Source organism: Fukomys damarensis, unplaced genomic scaffold (genome assembly GCF_012274545.1).
Source record: "Fukomys damarensis isolate Sample0158 unplaced genomic scaffold, DMR_v1.0_HiC HiC_scaffold_9, whole genome shotgun sequence".
NCBI lineage: Eukaryota > Metazoa > Chordata > Mammalia > Rodentia > Bathyergidae > Fukomys > Fukomys damarensis.
Window position 1 is genome coordinate 1,549,845 of NW_022900921.1, and position 20,981 is coordinate 1,570,825.

General features: G+C 46.4%; 2 protein-coding genes and 1 long non-coding RNA gene across 3 annotated transcripts in view; 2 read left to right on the forward strand and 1 right to left on the reverse strand.

Annotated features, from left to right (window-relative positions):
- Nucleotides 1–1,323: 1,323 nt before the first annotated feature.
- On the forward strand, nucleotides 1,324–2,253 carry LOC104873269 (olfactory receptor 1361). Its single transcript, XM_010639856.1, has one exon. The coding sequence runs from the start codon at nucleotides 1,324–1,326 to the stop codon at nucleotides 2,251–2,253; it is 930 nt and encodes a 309-aa protein (XP_010638158.1).
- A 3,249-nt stretch (nucleotides 2,254–5,502) lies between these two features.
- The window catches only part of LOC104873228, a 16,550-nt gene continuing 1,071 nt past the window's right edge, over nucleotides 5,503–20,981 (reverse strand). The window contains exons 2-4 of the long non-coding RNA XR_002025905.1: nucleotides 17,053–17,166; nucleotides 16,836–16,968; nucleotides 5,503–5,798 (exon numbers count right to left, since the gene is read on the reverse strand). This is a non-coding gene — a long non-coding RNA (uncharacterized LOC104873228). The remainder of the gene's footprint in view (nucleotides 5,799–16,835; nucleotides 16,969–17,052; nucleotides 17,167–20,981) is intronic.
- LOC104873268 (olfactory receptor 1361) lies at nucleotides 9,496–16,011 on the forward strand. Its single transcript, XM_010639855.2, has 3 exons — nucleotides 9,496–9,567; nucleotides 10,117–11,035; nucleotides 15,993–16,011. The coding sequence occupies exons 2-3, from the start codon at nucleotides 10,119–10,121 to the stop codon at nucleotides 16,009–16,011; spliced, it is 936 nt and encodes a 311-aa protein (XP_010638157.2). The 5' UTR covers nucleotides 9,496–9,567; nucleotides 10,117–10,118.

The following is a 20,981-nucleotide window of genomic DNA, read 5'->3' on the forward strand; positions in this document are numbered from 1 at the left end:
CGGCCTCTGTTTTAAGGTTCAGGGGCTACAAGCACTCAATGACGCCAATATCCATCTCCAGGGGCTCAGAACAGTCACAAGCCAGGTAGCTCGCAGAGATGAAGGCATGAAAGCAGACATTAAATCCCCCAGACTCACGGGTCTTGTCCAAGGCAATGAAAGGAGCAACTCTGTGGGGAAGCCACACGGGAAGCAGAAGCAACGCTGGGAGATGGGCAGTGAGCATCCAGGGAGGTCAGCGTGAGAAGAATCAATTCATGCTCTCGCCATGGAGGAGGACTTTCACTGCAGATTGCTGAGAAGACAGCGTCTCCTTCCCCTGCGATCCCACAGGCCACCCAGCATGGGCACCAATCAGAGGGTAGCGTGAGTGGAGCTTGAAGGAGCAATGACAACACAACAGGACAAACGCCCCTTCTCTGTGACCACCTGGGAACCTGTGTGTCCTGAGGACAGGTACGGACACCCCACGGTCAGCGCCCTCTCTTCTTTTCTTGAGAACATGTTGCACCTCCCCCTCCCTGGCCTTCAGTCACCAACTGTGCAAGAAGTCTCTCTCTGTGCTAATTCTGCTCTGCCTGCCTTGGTTCTGGGAGTGAATTCAGGGACAAAGAGATTTCACATCTCAGCACTTTGCCCTTAATTTCACTAAATTAACCCTATGGTGGCAGTCACCTCATGGTCCCTATAAAACTGTACATCCTATAATCAAATTCTTCAAGGAAATGCCCGAGGTATCCTCTGCCCCTTGGGCCACTTCACAGAGCTGTCCTTGCTTCTTTCTCTTCCCTTTTTCGCAGGCTTTTTGCTTGACCAAGGAATGCAGCTCGTCTCCTTTTCTTTCTCACTGTTTTTATGAATTCTTCAAGGGACACCGCAGTAATAATGTGTTACCTGACCCCCGCCTATGATGATTTCTTAATAACTGAGATTATCTTTTGATTATACTGCCTGAATTTGCTCTTTATCATTCAGTAAACCATTTCATCCCAGATCCAAAAGAGTCCAGGTACAACGAGTCTGCCTTTCTGCCTCGCCAGCAAAAAGCAGGGGACACCACATCTAGCAGCCTCAGTGGCAGGCTCAGGGCAGCAGAGCTAGCAGCTGGACATATGGTGACAACCTAATGGCAGGGAGACAGTGAGGACAGTCCACTAGGCAAGACTATTATAGCCCACAGACGTTATGGCTATAACATTACTCAATAAATTCACTCAGTTTTAGATAATTGTTAACCAATGAATAAACTGTTCCAAATTGTATGATTTTGCTCAAATGTTGCCACAAAATCTTGCTGCATGAGGACACATGTTCCCCACAGACATGGACGGGGACAACCACACTACAGTCACAGAATTCCTCCTCCTGGGACTCTCTGGACAGCAGGAGGAGGAAGATGCCCTCTGCGGGCTGTTCCTGTGCCTGTACCTGGTCACCATCCTCGGGAACATTCTCATCGTCCTGGCCATCAGCTGGGACCCTCACCTCCACACGCCCATGTACTTCTTCTTGGCCAACCTCTCCATTGTGGACATCTGCTTCTCATCGGTCACAGTCCCCAAGATGCTGGTGAATCACGTGGTGGGGAGCAAGTCCATCTCTTACCCACAGTGCATGACCCAGATCTACTTCTTCATCACATTTGGCAACATGGACGGGTTCCTCCTGAGTGTGATGGCCTATGACCGCTATGTGGCCATCTGTCGCCCACTGCACTACACCGTGATCATGAGGCCCAGACTCTCTGTCCTGCTGGTGGCCGTCTCCTGGGTCATTACCAACCTGCATTCTCTCCTCCACACTCTGCTGATGGTCAGACTCAACTTCTGTTCCAACAACACTGTGTGCCACTTCTTCTGTGACCCCTACCCTCTCCTGAAGCTCTCTTGTTCTGACACCTTCATCAACGAACTCATGGTTTTCACTGTGAGTGGATGGGTATTTATGACACCGTTTACGTGCATTGTTGTATCATATGGCTACATCTTCTCTAAGGTGCTGAAGTTGCCCTCAGCCCAGGGGATAAGGAAAGCCCTGTCCACGTGTGGGTCCCACCTCACTGTGGTCTCCCTCTTCTATGGGGCAGTTCTGAGGGTCTATATGCACCCTTCATCCTCCTACTCAGTGCAGGACACGGTGGCCTCTGTCATCTTCACTGTGGTGACCCCACTGGTCAATCCTTTCATTTACAGCCTGAGGAATCGGGACATGAAAGCAGCCCTCAGGAAGCTCATTCTCAGATCCCAAACCTAGAAAATGTTAGCGCTTAAGGGAATGGTAAACCTCATATATTACTTCTTTACACAAACAGAGAAAATGACACCCAAACAGGCAAAACTCACTCATGACTCCTCCTGTAATTAGTAATATACGATCAGAGTTATGCTTTAAAATTTGAGGCTTACAAATTCTCAGAGTCATGAGACCAGTACTTTGCTACCTATAAATGGGTCTCAGTCTAAGATACTCACCAAAAAGATAAGAAAAATTGAGACTCAGAGATTTTGGTGTCCATGCTTTTGGGGGGATGTGGGAACCCCCTAAGACACTGGTCACAGTTATCTGAATTCCAGAAGACTCAGGAGCTGAATCTCCTCAGAGTCCCTGCCCTCCATGGCCTCACGTGCCATGCTACACTAATCCTGGTTACCACTCCCAGGAAGGTTTACTTGCCCGGGCCACATAACTCCTCACTGCTGCTTGTAGATTATGTGCACACTTGGGTCTTCGCCATTCTTCCTCTGCCCCAGGTTCCAGCTCCTGCCCATTCTTCTCACAGCTCTGAACATTACTTTCTACTTAATTTTTTATCCCCAACTTGACTTTTTGGTACTGTTACTCAGAGCTATCAGGAAGCCTCAGGGACAGCTCTCCTTTGGAGAGGACTCATTCAGTGTTCAATGGGCCAGAAGGACAGGATCTCTTAAAGCTGACATGTGGAGAGTCCCATAGCCCCTCAGGGACATGGGGTCAGGAATTCATTGCAGGACTGGGATTGAAATCAACTGAACTTGTGATTGTCTGTCCAGAATTTGTTCCGCCCTCTCTGTGAAGCCTAGGGTCCGATCCAGGCCTTTTCTCCTATGGCACAACTGAGGAGTCAGGGCCTAGGAGAACAGGTCCCACCATCTCTTTATTGGTGTCCTCTGCATCTTCTGTAGAAGCTGCTGTTGGCCCCGAGCTGGCCCCAGCAGATGCCAGAGGAAGCTGGGAACAAACTTAGTAGTTTCCCCAACACGGAATTCTTACCTCTGTCATCTCACTGGAAGATGTATTGCTCCTTGTCCAAGTGCCACTGAAGACTGTCTTGCCGCTGCTTCCAGAGACACACGTGTCCCTGAGAGCACTGCTGCTCACATCCGTGTCAGACACGGAACCTGCTGTTAAACATGTTCATGTTTCCTCCTGCTGAGCTTTTTGTTAAAGGAAACTTCTCCCATCTGTATTACAAAAAGGTAGTTTATTTTCTCCCTCCAGCAAAATTGGGATGTGATGTTTACTAGACACCAAAAATTGGAGCAGTAATATTTAGAATCTGGCGGACATAAGAATTTACAGAGATATTCCACGATGTGGAAAGATGTAACTGAATTCTAGGACTTAGCTAGGGAGGAAATTGAAGAGAAACAGCCATGGTTTGGGATATAAATTTATTGCTTGGTCTCTCTTTGCCTCAGCTGTTAGCCAAAAGCTGTGTGGGAAGGAGAGGAGCCAACCGGAAGGGAGTCAGTGAACTTAAAGGGCACAGAGGCAAAGGGAAAATCATTCTGCAACCACACAGTTCCCCAGTTCATCCCGGCCATTCAGAAGTCTGACTGAAATGGGGAAGAAAGCCCTGCTGGATCTGCAGCTGGCTGTGGGCAGAAGAGCAAAGGACTGTGCCAGAGGAGGCCTGTGAGGGATTGTGTGCTGGTCCTTTCCGCATGAGCCTCAAGTCTTCAGCCTTCTACTGGTGGGAACCATGTACCTCATCATCATCAGTGACTCCCTTCATCTCTTCTCATGGCCCAGTGCCAGGAGGACAGGAAGGACTGCTCCAGGGGCCCTGATGTGGGCCTTTACTTACGGCACACTCACAGGACATGAATTGATCAGAAATTATAGCAAAGCATCATGAGAGGTCTCTCGTGCGCTCTCCCCGGGGATGGCCAGGAACTCAGGATTGTGTCTGGTGATTTCTCCTCCAGAACCTGAGTTCCCAGGGAGCAGGTCCATTCCAGGAGCCTCCTTCCTGCAGCCTGAACTCCTGGGAGGTGCCTCACCCTCCGCCCACAGCTAATTTCCATCCAGTACTCAGTCAACAAGAGGGTCAACTCTTGGAGAGGCAACTGAGCAAAGTGAGAAGCATGCCTTTGGCTCAGAGACTGCTGTGGTAGAGGGCCATGCCTCCTCCCTGTACAGAACCCAAGTCTTGGCACTACAGAGATTTCCATGTTTCGAGGCAGTGCCTCCTAGGACTTGTCCTTCAAGTTTCCAAGGTCAGGCGTACCAAGGAGCCTAAAGGAGAGCCTAATACTGTCCCACATGAGCTGAAAAAGGCTTTCCTGCCATCTGCTGCTTATTGCAAACTTCTAGTGATAGTTGCAGTTCCCCTGTGTTTTCTCCTTTTGGTTCAGGGCAGAAGCTCAGCTTTCTAGTACTTTATTATCTGTGGTTTCAGGGGGTCATCACCGATTCTGGACCTTACCTTACGCAGCATGGAGAGCGACAGCTGCTTCATCCGATTGGTGAGCTGCAAGTCCTAATAAACCTGACTCTACCCTGACTCTTCCCCTGTGAGTTTCAGGCCAATGATCAGCCTGTTATGAAACAGGTCATCTGTTTTTCACACGTATTGCATTGCTGGTCAAAAGGAACTAGTTTAATCATTTTTACAAAGGCCTATTTCGCCCCATGGGGCAGAGAAACACCGTGAACCTGGAGCATCTTGTAATATGAAGAAGTCAGGACATATCGAAAAAGAAAACACGATAGGGACATCCAAAGAAACACAGTAGCCAGTCTGAATGAACCAATAAACATATCACATGTTGAGCACCCCTAATACTGAAATCTGAAATCAGACATTCCCCTAAATCTGAATTTTTTAGCATGCCGACATGATACCACTGTGGAAAATCGCATCCCTGACAGCAAACACAGGTATACTAAAAATACTGTCTGACATTACTTTCCCACTCTGTGCATGTGGTATATAAAAGACAGGAACGAATTTCAGAAGTGAACTGGGGTTCCGTCTCCAAGGCATCTCATTACAAATCTGCAACTATTCCAGAATGTGAACAGTCTGAAAGCCAAACCCTTCTGGTTCCAAGATGGTTGTTAGGGATACTCAGACTGTACTGGATGATAACTCAGAGGGTAAAATAAGCATAAATATGTGCAGGTGGATGAAAACAATTGAATAAACAAATAAATGAAAAAGAAAGAGCACACTTTTCTTGCTAAAAATTTCCATATGTAGATACATGGTATGATCACAAAGTATTGTGAATGTTCAAAGTTTTAAAAATGTATTATAGAAAAAGACACATTATCTTTAATAATCCTCAAAAAATGCCTTGCTTCAACTCTACCTGTTCTGTTGTCCTTGGCGGTTTCTGAAGCAGTTCTTGCTGACCTGCAGATGTCCCCTCGTGACCTTTCTTCCATGCCTGTCCTGAAGGGCAGTGAGGGACAGAGGAAGAAGGACAACTCTGGCGTTGCTCTTTCTGTGCTGCTCCCCTTACGCTTTCCTTTGACCTCGATGACTTCTTTTGGGTCTTGATCTCCAGATGCAGGTGCACTGAGGGTTGTGACTATAACACAGGAATTGGAGAGGAACACAAGCATTCAGCCTGTAAAGTGTACTATCTGACCCCTCAGCTCTGGCCCCCGACAGTTATCCAAGTGGAAGAGCAGGTTACATTCACAAACACCTACACACAGTTGTTACAGCAGATTCACCTGCAATACATAAAACTAAAAACAGCCCCAATGTCCTTGAGCCTATGAGGGAATTAATGAATGGTGGTAGTTCAAAATAATTAAATATTACTCCAAAATAAAAATGATCACCCTACTGACACATAAATACCAGAGATTACAACAGGCTTGAGTTTGGATAAGAGTTAAATACAGGGTACAAGGTGAATTCTTTGTACACGATTCAACTCTTTGATATCTTGACTTGATGGAAGTTACAATACTGCATACATTTGTCAAAATTCATAGACCTATACACTAAAAGGAATGATTTTTATTGAATAGAAAATATACCTCAAAATTTAAAAAATCAAACAAAACCTCTTTTTTTTTTAAATTGTATTTGCTGGGTTCTTAATTCATTCCTCTTTGACCAGAATATGTGCCATGTAACATGTATATTTGAGGGACTTTTAAAGAGTTTCAATATAACCAATGAGATGTTCAATACTAGTTCATATAAATGAAGCTTAATGGAAATATATATATAATAAACATTTTAACATCTATGGTGCAATTATGAGTATGTCCATAAATGTGTGCATGCATTTTATCACATCTTTATATCCCACCTTTTATTTTGGAAATCAAATCCCTTGCTATCTGTATTTCTACTGGACTACTAGAAAGATTGAATATTGAGAAATACTTTAGTATTCTAGTAGATGTATGGATTTAGTAAAAGACTTCTTGTGCGCCTACATTTTCACATTTTGGTTTTGTGCTTTACATTTTCACATGGCTTATCAACTGGTAAAACACTTTCTAGATGAAACACATCCCTCTCTCTTCCCTCCTCTCATGATTTTTCAGGGAATAGACCAAAAGAAGGGGAGTTGTGATGGGTGATTGATTTGTCAATTTAAGAAGTTTAGTTAAGAGAAGCTTAAGTAAATTGGCTCAGCACCTCTGCCTGCTAGGTGTGGAAGGCCCCCCAGGGCAGCTGCTGGCACAGATGGCATAAGGGCAGTGAGGGAGGAGGGGTCTGCTTCTGCTTCCTCAGAAGAGCTCCAGTCTTCGTCTGCACCTCGGATGGCATCTCCTGGTTTCCAGCTCAGGCTCTTCGACTTCCGGCGTGGATCCCTAGCCCTCTGGCCAGAACTCTTTAACCTCTGTCACAGAGCCTTCGGTCTCCCCATACTGACTCACACGGGATGCTACAGTGAGCTCCAGACCTTTGACTAAATCCTTTGGTCTCCAGTGTGCACACAGACACTCTGCACCCTTCCTCATCAGACTCTGTGGGTGGACACTGTAAGCCCATTTTGGAAATTCATATGTGTTTGTATATCTTGTGTTATATCTGTTTATCTAGTAAATGCTGACTGATAACAGCAGTTTAAAGCTCCAGATTGTATAGCAAGTATTTGCATAAAACTGAGTTTCTAACAGCGTATATTCTGAGTCCAGAGAGAATTCGGTAAGGCACAATTAACACTGGTCCTCCTGAGGGAGGATACCCAGACCAGCAGTGGTCTTCAGGGAAATCTCTGACTCCGGCAAAAGGACCAGGGAGGATCTATTTATTTGCACCCAATCATAAAGTCTTGGATCAGAGAGCCTCTCCTACCCCTCTGAGAAAAGGCTGCACTGTCTCAGCCCCGCTGGGAATTTCCCATCATCCAGACAGAGACGAGCATGGAGCTGGCAGAGATGGGAATTTCCTGAGAGCACCTGCCAGGGACAGAGCAGCCAGGTAAGAAGGGTTGGGAAGGCAGGTGAGGCTGAGCCACCTCTAATGGCAACCTGATTCACAGGGACACAGAGTGACATTTGCAAAAGCAGCCATGAAATCCCTCTGCACGTAACCCAGCTCAAAGGGGAAACATCTCTTGGTCTGGCGGGGACAATCCTTTCTGTGGGAGGATGTGCTGTCCATGCTGGACCAGCAACTGTGATTCTGACTTGGAAACAGGAAGTAGGGTGTGGTGAGGAAGGAGAAAATGGGCTTGGCTGACCCAGGAGCAGGGGCTGCGAGCTATAGCTCAACTTGGCCAGAAGTTCAGACCCAGGAGCCTGCATTCCCAGAACCAAAGAGAGACTCCTGCGCCAGCTGTGCAGGGCCCTCCTGCTCTGGCCCTAATCCCCACCTTGGCGTTACGTCATGCTCCACACTCCGTGATTGCAACGGCGCCATGGATGCCATTCTGAGCCCCACGGAGGGGGTTTGTCCTGGACAGGAATCCAGAGACTGTGCCGTCTTTGCTGGAGGAGGACACAGGTAGGCAGTGATGCAGGCATGGCGGGCGGCTCACACACAGTCACACACCGTGTGACTCACAGAGATCAATGCGTGAAAGCAGACATCACCATATTTAAGTTACAGCAACAGAGGTGCCGCTAAGAGCGTGTCTCCCTGCGTGGAAATGTGAATCAAAGTCCAGAAGATGGGGCGAGTACCCAATTCGAGTGAGAGGAAGGAAGGGCAGGACCTACCACGATGGAGCAGGTTCCTGCAGACCCTCGAGATGCTGGGCCTTGAGCTCCGAACCATGAACCAGGCGTGAAGGGGTGCCGTGATTCTCAGGAGCTGACCGTGCCAAGGCCACCCCGCTTCTCCGTACAGACACTATCCCTAGAGAGGGCAGAGAACTGGAGCTTGACGTTCTCCTTATTTGACCTTAGAAGCAATTCAGTACAACAGAATAGATCTCCTGGACAGCCTGTTCCTCCTTGTTGTCTCTCTCTTGCTGGAAAACTGCGTGTTGTAAACATGAGAACATTGACATCTCGCAGTAATGACATTCTCCTCTTACTCTTAATGATGGAACCCACCTCAGCCTCCTTAACCCTCACTCAGCTTGGAAGTTCTCCATCACCTGTGCCTCGTCACGAACACCTCCAGTTTGCGCTGACACTGCTCTGCCTACTTGCTTCTGGGAGTTGACCCAGGTTGAAATGATCTCACGCCTCAGCACTTTGCTGGGATTAATTTCACTAATTTAACTCACACAGGCAGCCATCTCATCCCCATTACATAGGAAAAGGGTGATGGAAAACTGTGGTGAATACTTTTAAATATTTCAAAAATGTATTACAAGAGAAGACACAGGGCCAAGAGTCGTGGGATAAATGTGTTGGAAGCAAGAGGGAATATTTTCAGAAATAATGGCAATGTGTCTATTACTCTACTTATTTTCTAGTTCGGACATTCACTGTATTTTTGAGCACCGCACATGTCCTGGAAGCAACGTCCTGCAACGATTCCCTACGGCATCCTCTGCTCCGATAGCCAGGCCTCTAAACAGAGGAGACTCCCTCTTTCTCTTCCCTTTCCTGCTGGTTCTGAGCTTCCCTCACGCATCTCCTCTGGTTTCCTGGTTAGACACCAAGAATTCCTTTGGGACCATTGCATTCGTAAGGTTTCCCTGACTGCTCTCTGGGGTCCTGGGTTCTTCTGGGATTATCTTTTCTACGTCTTATCTTTTCTCATGGATCAGTAAATCTCTTCCTCCCCAGAACGAGAGCATCCAGCTGCAGCAGTATCCGCCTGTGTCCTTCAGACCGGCAGAAAGGAGGAGGCCCACCGCACTCTACAAGCAGAGCACAGACTGAGTCAGTAGATTGCAGCTGTGAGCTGTGGCAGCTGTGCCTTAGCTGCAGGTAAAGTGCTGGGGAAAGCAACGAAAGAGGGTTTATCAAAACCAGGGATTTCCCAAATCCCAAGAAAACTGGGAAGCCACAGACCAAATGTGCATGTTCATCATGTGCTGCTGAGTGTAGAACATTTCACTTTGGTAAATTTTCAACAAATTTAAATCAAAATATAGAACAGGCACCTGACACCCTCAGCCCACAGGTTGCATGTGGGTCTGGACAGCGAGTGATGTGGGACCCAGACTGGAAACTAACACTGCTGGGTGAGTTTCAGTTGTGTTTTTCATGACAAGATTGCCTGTGCTGAAAGGACTGTTTTCTAGCACAGGGTGCAGTGCAGCAGTGGCTCTGCCTCCTGTGCCCAGCACAGTCAATCAGATAGATGCACCTGTGTCTGGCTGTGATGTGTGTCTGCGACCTGACGGGTACTTACGGTACCACTGGAAGTACTATTTCAACCCACCAAGGCATGTGTGTGCCTGTGAGGAGGAAGGTGTTGACATATAATGCTCTAATATGATGACACTTTCTTCCCCACAGGCATGGAATCCACAGACATGGACGGGGACAACCACACTACAGTCACAGAATTCCTCCTCCTGGGACTCTCTGGACAGCAGGAGGAGGAAGATGCCCTCTGCGGGCTGTTCCTGTGCCTGTACCTGGTCACCATCCTCGGGAACATTCTCATCGTCCTGGCCATCAGCTGGGACCCTCACCTCCACACGCCCATGTACTTCTTCTTGGCCAACCTCTCCAGTGTGGACATCTGCTTCTCATCAGTCACAGTCCCCAAGATGCTGGTGAATCACGTGGTGGGGAGCAAGTCCATCTCTTACCCACAGTGCATGACCCAGATCTACTTCTTCATCACATTTGGCAACATGGACGGGTTCCTCCTGAGTGTGATGGCCTATGACCGCTATGTGGCCATCTGTCACCCACTGCACTATACCGTGATCATGAAGCCCAGACTCTGTGTTTTCCTGGTGGCCGTCTCCTGGGTCATTACCAACCTGCATTCTCTCCTCCACACTCTGCTCATGGTCAGACACAACTTCTGCTCCAACAACACTGTGCGCCACTTCTTCTGTGACCCCTACCCTCTCCTGAAGCTCTCTTGTTCTGACACCTTCATCAATGACCTCATGGTTTTCACTGAGGGTAGCGTGATATTTCTGACACCATTTATGTGCATTGTTGTTTCATATGCCTACATCTTTTCTAAAGTGCTAAGGTTGCCCTCAGCCCAGGGGATAAGGAAAGCCCTGTCCACCTGTGGCTCCCACCTCACTGTGGTCTGCCTCTTTTATGGGGCAATCCTGGGGGTCTATATGCACCCCTCATCCTCCTTCTCCACAAAGGACAGAGTGCCCTCTGTCATCTTCACAGTGGTGACACCACTGGCCAATCCCTTCATCTACAGCCTGAGGAATCGGGACATAAAAGCAGCCTTGAAGAAGCTAATTCACAGGTCCCAGAATTAGGACACTTTAGAACTCAGTGCTGCTGGATGTCATACATTAATTTGTCATACAAACAGAGAGATAAGAATCCACTTGGGGCTAATACCCCTGGCTATTAGTGATCTGTGATCATGGTCCAGTTTTAAATTTGTGGATGACAGGTGCTCATGATTATAAAAACCAGTAAATTTCCTACTAATTGGGCTGTATACAAGAAAGACATTTTACAGACAAGGAAAATGAAGAATCAAAAATATTTAGCTTTCCTTCATTTTTGGGTCTAGCCAGCAGCCCCATGAGACACCAGCAACCACAGTGATCTAGGAATTTCAGAAGACTTTGGAGCTGGCTACCCTTAGTCAGAGAAAAAGATGCTACTCTTTCCTGGTAGCTGGCTCATTTGAAAGACTGACTTGTCCAGGGCTGTATAAGTTGTTGCTGTTATTTACAGAATGGTCCGATGATCTCCCCATGCTCAGGATTTGGTCTTGCCATCGTAGGTCTTTCTTCCGACCGAGACTTCAGTTCTCCCCCATCTCTCACAGATCTGGACTTACCCTTGAATGACCCCACACCACCCTAACTTCTGATGTTTTGTGACTCCGCGTGGGTTCTGGTTATGGAGGGGTGACAGGAAGTTACAGAGAGCAGCTCCTTCACTGTGGAACTGGTCATACCCCTTCGGGTTTAGATGGGCTGTGGGAAACAGAGTACCCTGAAAGCTGACATGTTCGAGTTTGTGTAGCTCTTCGGGGCGTGGAGATATGCATCCATTGTGGATTTGGGTTGGGGACCCTGGACTTCTGATTCCAAGTCCAGAATTTGTTCTGCTCTATCGGGCCCAAGCGCACGCCTCTTCCTGTTCCACACAGGAGTACCGACAAGGTCAGTTCCCGCCTTGTCCTACTCAGTCCTGACAAGGTCAGTTTCCACCTGCTTTCACTGGTGTCCAGAGCGTCATCACCTGAGTCCCCAGTGCTCACACTTCCACGGCCAGCCCCTCACTGGCCTTCCTGCCTGTCGGTCCTTCCCTTCTGGGTTCCCGCCAACCTCCTGGGCAGTCAGTGCTCACGTTCCTCAGCAGCAGCTCCTTCCTGACTGGGTTCTGCCCCTCACCAGCCCTAACCCTGATCCCACGGCTCCTGTCTCTCCCTCTACGTCTCTGTCCTCATCACAGGCTCAGTTTAGGCCTCCTCAGGCACTCACTGGACCCCAGAAGCCAATTCTAAATGAAACATGGAGGAGGACAGGAGAAGCCCACATGGGAGGGTGGGCTCAAGCAGAAAGCCTGGCATCACTTGGCCTCACACTGCCTTATACTTCTCCTCATTGACGGAAATATTTCTCACTTCAACCACATTCTCGGCAAGTCTGAAGACTCGCCTTTTTTTATAAATTCTAAAAGTGTACATTTGTCTTCAGTCCTCCATGAACCGTGTGCCTAGACATGGTAGAGCACACCATCAGGGCTCCTCAAGCTGAGTGTGGACTCCCAGGAGAGCGTGTGGTGGCAGCAGGAACCTGACTGCACAGCACCGGCTTCACGCACTTTCTGACTGCTCACATTCATCCTAGATGAGGTTCAGTGCGCTGCTTCAGTAAAACACACGGACGAGGTTTTGCTGCTTCAGGATCTGAGACTCATTTTGTCCCCATCCTAGTCTTCCCTGCATTACCCACATCTGCACACTCCTCTCACCATCCTTACATTACACTCAGTTTGGGGAAACAGCCACAGCTTATGAAGGACGGACACCCTACAGGCTCCGCAGAGTTCCTGCTCTCCTGAAGAGCCATGTATTGAGGAATACCTGATGGTACGTGAGTGTCATGGGTGAAGGAAACCAAAATACCTCTTGCTAAAACAGTGAGGATTGCCGGGGATTTAGCTCAGCGGTTTGGTGGCCTGCCTTGCAAGCGCAAGGACCCGAGTTCAATCCCCGGTACCGAAAAAAGAGGAAGAAAACATTGAGGATTGTTGAGCTGAGGAAAGTGAAAAAGCAGCAGCTTTCTCTGCCTCCCCATGCAGGAGGAAGAGTCACAGCAATAGAAGGTCTTTCTATCCATCCCTCCTTTGCCTCCTAAAGCCAGAGGCATAAACCCTCCCCTACTGGAGCAGCCACCACACAGATGGTGTGGGCAGAAGCCACAGGAAACTGGGAGGAGATTTTATGGGCCTCCAACACTTTCCCCAGCTCAGAACCCAGGCGTCCTTGTCCTTTGTCTGGTCACATTAAGCTGTGATGCGCTTCACTAAAATGCTAGTAAGCACAGAGTTCCAGTCCACTGTTTTGAGACACGGTGGCTTTCCCAGAAGATCTACTTCTTCCCTGTGTAAGGCATGGCACATGTTTTTAGCCCTGCTGTTTTTCCTCCTGACAATCTGCTGTGTGTTCAAGGGCATCTCTCCCAACTAAGAACCTATGGGTTTTTAGGAAAAAAAATGTATTTTTAGTACCTTGTGGGAAACTGGGAATTTGTATTCCTACATATCAAAAGTAATGGAGTAATGGAGCAGAATCTGGGTAACTAGGATCTGACAAGGACATCACGTGGCTCAATGGGGACACACATCACTGGGACACAACCACGAAACCAGGTTGAATGGGAAAAGCCAGGGGTGACTTCTCAGATTGGTTTCTCAACCTGTCTCTCCCTAAAGTCTCACTCAAAAGTTGGGTATCTGAAGGAGAATGAGGACAGAGCGAAGTCAGCGAACTTATTAAAAGGCACAGGGCCAAAAATAAACGCGTTCTCTAACCACATGGTCCCCTTAGCTCATCATGGGAAATCATTCTTGGCCATGTGGAAGTCTGCCTAAAGGAGTAAAGAAAGCCCTGCAAGGTCCACAGTTGGTGTGGGTGGCGGAGGAAAGGCCTGTGCCTTGCTTGGACTGCCCTCGCCATGAATGGTCACGGGCTGATTACTTCTGCATGACCCTCATGTCTGTCAGCCTCCAACAGCTCTGAACCACTACAGCATCACAGAAGCCCCCGTCTCTCCGTGGGGCCAGTACGCAGGGGGATGGGAAAGATGGCTCCAGGCACCCAGGTAATTCAGGCCTGCTCATGAGTCTTTGCGTGCAGTGCACTCACAGGACATGAACTAATCAGAAGTCACAGCGAAGCATTGTGAGAGGTCTCTAGTGATGTCACGTTATAGAAGCAGATGCGATGCCAGGCTGGGAGCGCCCTCCGCAGGGACACACAGGAAGTCAAGACTGTGTCTGTCCTCCAGGGCCCGAGTTCCCAGGGGCCAGGCCTGAGCCAGGAGCCTCCTTCCTGCAGCATGGGCTCCTGGGCGGTGCCTCACCCTCTTCCCCACAGGCAACTGCCATTCTGTACTAATCAGCCATTAGGGGCCAACCCTTGGGAGCCAATTAAAAACTTGGGGAGAAAGTTTCACTTCAGTTCAGTGAATGTTGAAATACAGCGTCATCCTTTCTACCTGCACCACTCCCCAGAGACCATTCTCTCCGGAGGAACCAGGGCTTGCCCCTGTCATGGCCATCGGAGACCTTTCCATGTTTCATGGCATCACCTCCCTCAACTTGTCCTTCAAGTTCCTACTCCAAGGCCAGGCCTACCAGGGAGCCTTCGTGGAGAGCCTGGTAATGTCGCCGCAAGTGAGAAGCCCTCCCTGACATTTGCTAGAGGCCGCAGTCTTCTACAGAGTGTTCTTATCACCCTGGATTAATTAAATTGTCTCTGTTGCTTCAGGGCCGACGCTACGCTTTCTACTTCTTTATATCTGACAAGGAGCCCTCAGCAATGATGGGGGTCTGGGCCACATGGACACTGAGAGCTGGTTGCGTCCAAGTGCTGAGTTCTGAGCCCTAATAAATCTGACTCTAAACTAACTCTTCATGTGTGAGTCTCAGGATTCTGACCAGCTGATTTTCAACCTGGTCATCTGTCATTTGTGCTGAGCTTCATGCTTATTGTGTTGCTGATCCAAAATTAGTGGTTTTGGCTCCTAGAAAACAAAACACCTGATTTTGTCCCTGGTACAGGGAAACCAAGGTGAATCTGGAGCATCCTGTAGTATTAGAAAATAACAATATACCAAAAAAAAAAAAAGAGAGAAATAAAGAAAAGAAGAAAGGATAAAAGAAAGGCAGGATGGGGAGGAAGGAAAACTAGAGCAACTCCAGAACAAAATAACCTAGGTATTATAATTTGAGCATCCCTGGAACAAAATAACCAATGTATTATAATTTGAGCCTCCCTACTCAGAAATCTGAAATGCTCCAAAAACCAAAACTTTTAGGGAATTTGATGGCACCAAGGGAAAATTCCACACCTGATTTACTTCACAGGCACAGTAAAGATGCAGTTACCATAAAAACATTATATAAAATTACCTTCTGTGTATGTGTAAAATTTTTACCTGAACTGTAAATTTATTTCAGGTTTACACTTACATGCCATCCCCAAGGTATCTCAAGATGGATATGCAAGTATTTCAGAGTCTGAAAAAATGTGTAATACTTCCTATCCCAACCATTTAGGAGAAGGGATACTAAGCTAATCTTGGACTATAACTCAAAGAATGAAATGAGCATAAATAAATCCATATGGATAAAGTCAAGTAATTGAATAAGCAAATAAGTGAGAGTGAAGGAACCAACTTTCTTTCCAGAAGATTTCCAAGCAGTGTGTGGATGCACTTCATCCTCCCAACTCCCCACCCACCAGAGTGTGGAGCTGAATTCGCTCCTCTCCCACGGAGGGTGAGCTGGAATCAGCACTTTCTGCCAAACAGTAGATGATGGAAGGAGAAAATAATCTTCCGAGAGCCCTTGGACCAAGTGGTGGAGGTCTGCATCACCTGTGACGGGTCCTAGTGAAAACGTGTCCCTGAGATGGTACGATGTGGACATTTCACCCATGTGGAGCTTCTCCAAAAGCCAAAGTGACTGGATCATCATGATCAAAAAGATATATGATAAAATGCCTGACCAAGATCCACATTCTCATTGTGAGACACAATACATAACACGTGCAACGTAAGGGAGGGTTTATTTTGGCTCACAGTTTTTAGACATTTCAGTCCATGGTCGGCTGTCCCCAGGCAGAGTCCAACAGACTCCGATACCTCTGTGAATACAGTGATGTTCCACAGTAATGTCTGCCAAGTTTGACCTGGCATCAGATGAGCCCAAAGAGGTCAGGAAGATGTGTCCTGACCCCAACAAAGAACAACGAGTTTGAAAACCTTAATTCCAAATTCTGGGAATGAGCCTTTCAAAGGCTGCTACCCTTTCCCGTCCACCCCTTGAGGTGTTAGCTGGGGCTCTGACATCAATTGCCTTTCTAAACACTCCAAAATAAAGATTCTAAATGATCCCAGGATAATGCAGTTCTGCTCCAAATTAGTATCTGCATTCCTCCCTCGCCTCCCTTCTGATGAGCATAAAAATGAGGCAGACAATATTTGGAAAGGACATAGTCATCTCTCTTCAGTGAATGCAGATTCGTAGAGGGCCATATCCCAGGAGGAGCTTGAACTGTCCTTAAAAATTCCCAACAGGAGCTGGCACCGGGGCACAGGCCTGTAATCCTAGGTGCTTGGGAAGGTGAGTCAGGTGGATCATACGTTTGAGACCAGCCTGAGAAACTTAGGGAGACCCTGCCTCAAAGTAAAATAAAAAAGGGCTGGAAATGTAGCTCAGCGGCAGAGTGCTTGCCTCAGTTGCACGAAGCCCTGGATTCAACACCCAGTAGCAGACACACACACACACACACACACACACACACACACACACACACCTCCTCCATCCCTGACTAACAATACAAACGTGGGTACCTTTCCTTCTCCTTGGCTCCCTGAGGGAAGGTGATTCATTTGTGATCTTCAGAACACAGACTTGGTATCAAGGTGGTGGAAATCTTAGGACGTGGGGTCTAGTGTGAGGTCATAAGAGCATTGGGGGTGCCGCCTGCAGAAGGAATTAGTGCTGATTTGAGAATCCATTCTCTCAAGAGCAGAGTGTCATAAAAACCATCCCATGTGCTTGCCTTACTGCTTGTGGCCATTTCCCTTCTTCTTCTCCATCATGTAGTAGGACAGCAGAAGGGCCCCTTCCTAGAGGCTGAACAGATGGGACCACTTCATCTTGTCTTTCCAGCCTCCAAACCTGTAAGCAAAATAAATCTTTTTTCTTTATCAAGTACCCAGTCTCAGGAATTTTGCTATAGCAACATAGAACACTCATATGTGGGGTGCAGTTATCAGCATGATGTTGTGATTTATTTCTAAAACGTCACCCAAAAGTTTAATGTCCAGAGATGGGCCATGCTCAGAAGATACAGGTCACTGGGACAAGAACTGGAAAGGCATATTCTTCTCCTGGGCTCCTCCTTCCTCTACTTCTTAACTGCCATGGGTTAAGCAGCTTTCTTCTGCTATGTCTTTCCATTATGTTGTTTCTGCCTTGGAATTTGCCTGCCATGAACTCAATCTCCCAAAATCATAAGCCAAAATAAAGCTCCTCTTCAAATTGTGCTATTGGCTCTTGGTGCCAGCAATGAGAAAGTGACGACCACAGCAGGTTTCATGAAGTTGTCCCACAGGAGCTGGTCACCAGGAGGAAGTTATATAGACAGTTACCTGGGCCAGCCACCTCGGGGAACTGGGAGGAGGCAGGGAAGCAGAAACTATGTCAAGGATGACCAGCCTTGCTTTTGCTATGAAGAAGTGCAATTTATATACAAGATGGATGCCAAGGAAATAAAATTATGAAAATTCACTGTACTGTGTGTGTGTACACAAAGAAGGGATCATAGGAGCACACCGAGATGGCATCTGCCCACAAGTCACGACAAGAGGCCTCAGAATGAAATCTACCTGCCAGCACCTATTTCGGACTTCCAGCTTCCACAACTGTGAGAAACAAGTCTTTGTTGTTAAAGCTACTGCATCTATGATACTTTGCTGTAGCAGCTAAGTAGACCAATATGCCTCACCTACAGCCAACAATTCTAATCATGAGTATTTGCCCAAGAAAAATTAAATCTATGTCCACCAAAATACATGTATACTAATGTTTAGAGAAGCTTTATTCACAACTCTGAAACAATCTAAATGTCTATCATCGGATGAATGCATAAAGAAATTTTGCATATTTATGCACGGAAGTGCACACAGTAATTGAAAAGATAGGACTACCAATATATAGAATATCATGGATGGATATGATAAATAATATGTTGATTGAAAGAAGCCAGAAACAGAAAGTATACACCAGATGATTCCATGTAACATGAAGTATTAAGTAGCAAATTATGTTGATTGAAAGAAGCCAGAAACAGAAAGTATACACCAGATGATTCCATGTAACATGAAGTATTAGAAGTAGCAAAATTAATTTATGGTAAAAGAAATCAGAATAGTGTTTGCTCATGGTCTTTTGGTTTTTTTGGTTTGTTAGTCAGCTTTCTAGTACTGTGGCAAAATACCTGCCATAATCAATTTATAAAGAGGAAAGGTTTATTTTGGCTCATGGTATCAGTTTATTGTTACTTGTCCCTGTTGTTTTGGGCCTGTAGGAGCACGCTATATCATGGTAGGAGAACAGGGCAAAGAAATAGCTGATCTTGTGTCAGCCAGGTAGCAAGAGAGAGAGGGGAAAAGAGAGTCCAACACCCCCTATTCAAGGGCACCCCTTCCCCACTGATCTAATTTCACATCATCAGCCCCACTTGTTAAAGCTTCCACCATCTTCCACTAGCAAAAATGAGCAAGGAACCAACCTTTGAACACATGGGCCTTCAGGGGACATTTTAGAAGGCAAACTATAGCAATTTGCACGTAGCTTTGAGAGAACTTTCTGAGATGATAATGTTCCATGTGTTATTCGACATTGTAGAAATTTATTGACATTTATAAAATATGCACTTATCTTCATTTCATTAGATATAAAAAGGAGTACCGGAGAAACAAAACAATGAACATCAGTAATGTGTAACTGACTGTTTAAAGTTGCAATTCTTCCCAATTAATGAGCCCTCCTGGGGCCGAATATTGAGCAGCACTGAAGACAAAAGTTGCTATCAGTAAGTAAGCCCACTGTGCTTGGCTCTGGTGGCTTGACAGCCATTGTGAAATATTTTCCACAGCACCTCTTGCTGAAGAGTAGTGCTTACGTCAAACACTGTGTGTCCACACACACGCGTGCCATTTTAACCGTGCAATGGCTTAGCAGAGCTCTCCTTGCTTTGTTCTCACCATATACTCTCACTCAAAAGCAGTACATTCTTTGACATTCTAGACTAGATAAAGGAAGGATTGTTAAAAGAAATTATCATCTCCCCCGATAGCTGCAGTATCTGGTTTCTAAGCACACTTCTAATACAGTGCTCCAAAGTTAACAGAAATGTGGCTAAAGGCAGGGGAGCCACCTCTAGTGATCCTTTGACTGCTCAGGAAAGAATGCTTTCAGAAAAGAATTGCACCAGTAGCCAGCAGCATGGTGCCCTGGGAGCTTTGCACCTCTGCCTTGCACCTTTCTGAGGACCTCACTAAGAGGAAGAGCGCTGTTTGAAGTCAGCAAGAAGAGAATCTCTCCAGATCGGGAGCAGGAGTGGGAATTGTGGCCTGGAAATTCATTTCCTTGCCTGGGAAGTCTTCCTGCACCTCAGACATCTGCCTACCCCACAGAAATTCACGCAGTGCACCAGCAGGCAGAGCGTGTCACTGCAGCACGTTTCTCAAAAAGACTATTACACCTTTTTTCTCTTAGGATGCTGGGTATCTAACCAGGGCTTGATGCAGGCCAAGCACATGCTGCACCATGGAACTCACCCCAGACCTCAGTTTTAGCCCATCTGAAAAAAGCAAAACACAACAACCTCTTCAGATAATTCAATAGCTTGTCTGTTCTAGGTCATTCGATTCACTGCAGATAAAGGATTGCGTTTTAGTTTGTTTCCTGTTTGTTTCTTGCCTTCCTTGGATTTAACTGAACATTTTTTTGAATTTTGTCTAGATTTATTTAAACCATTTACTTTTTACTAATCATTTTGTACAATTTTTAAACAAATTTACTCTAAGAATAATAATATGCTCACAAATTATGACAGACAACAAAGCGCAAAAGACTCATTTCCATTGAGGTCTCCCCCATTTGAAAACATAGAGTAATGCCTCCACTCATGAGGGAGTCTCTTGGCAAACAAGTCTGTTCCCACACATGGGCATTCAGCAAAATTTTGCCTCCATTCTCCAATTCCCTTTGGGTGACAAACACTATCGTGGCCACCTCCCCCACACAAACACAAACATAGCCATCTGCCCAAAATCATAAAACCAATTAAGTTTGGGCAATTGTTTGCTTCTGTACCTCAAAATAAACAACCACAAGTGTGAAGAGAGAGCATACAGAATAGGGAAAAATGATTTTAATTTCTTTTTATCAGTCAGTATATGTCATACACATCAATCGCATTCATCGTAAGGAATTTATATCTACACATAACATCTTAATTCTTCTTTACCCCCATAAAAGAAATGTGATTCCATTTTTATGCACATAGATGTGTGTATACACATAATAGCCTTTATGAATAGATGTAAAGTTTTTGTTGAGCCTTTTTCTTAGTTACATGTTTTTTCACCCCACATACTATGTAAATGTTCATAAGGAATGCATTATTCTCAGAAGTACACTAAATCTGTTTTAAAAAGGAGGATATTTATTGGCAAATTCAAACATCTAAGGTATATTCTTCAAAAAAAACAGGTTACAAGTGGTATATACAATATTCCATTTTGTTTTAAAACAAAACATGAGCAGAGCACCCTGGAAGGCTTAGGCAGGAGGAACATAAATACCAGCCCAGCCAGGGCGGTTAAGTGACTCGGCTGAGACCCTGTCTCACAAGAATAAAAAGGGCTGGGGATGGAGGTCAGTGTGCAGGCCCTGAATTCAATCCCCAATCCTGGGTTGGGGAA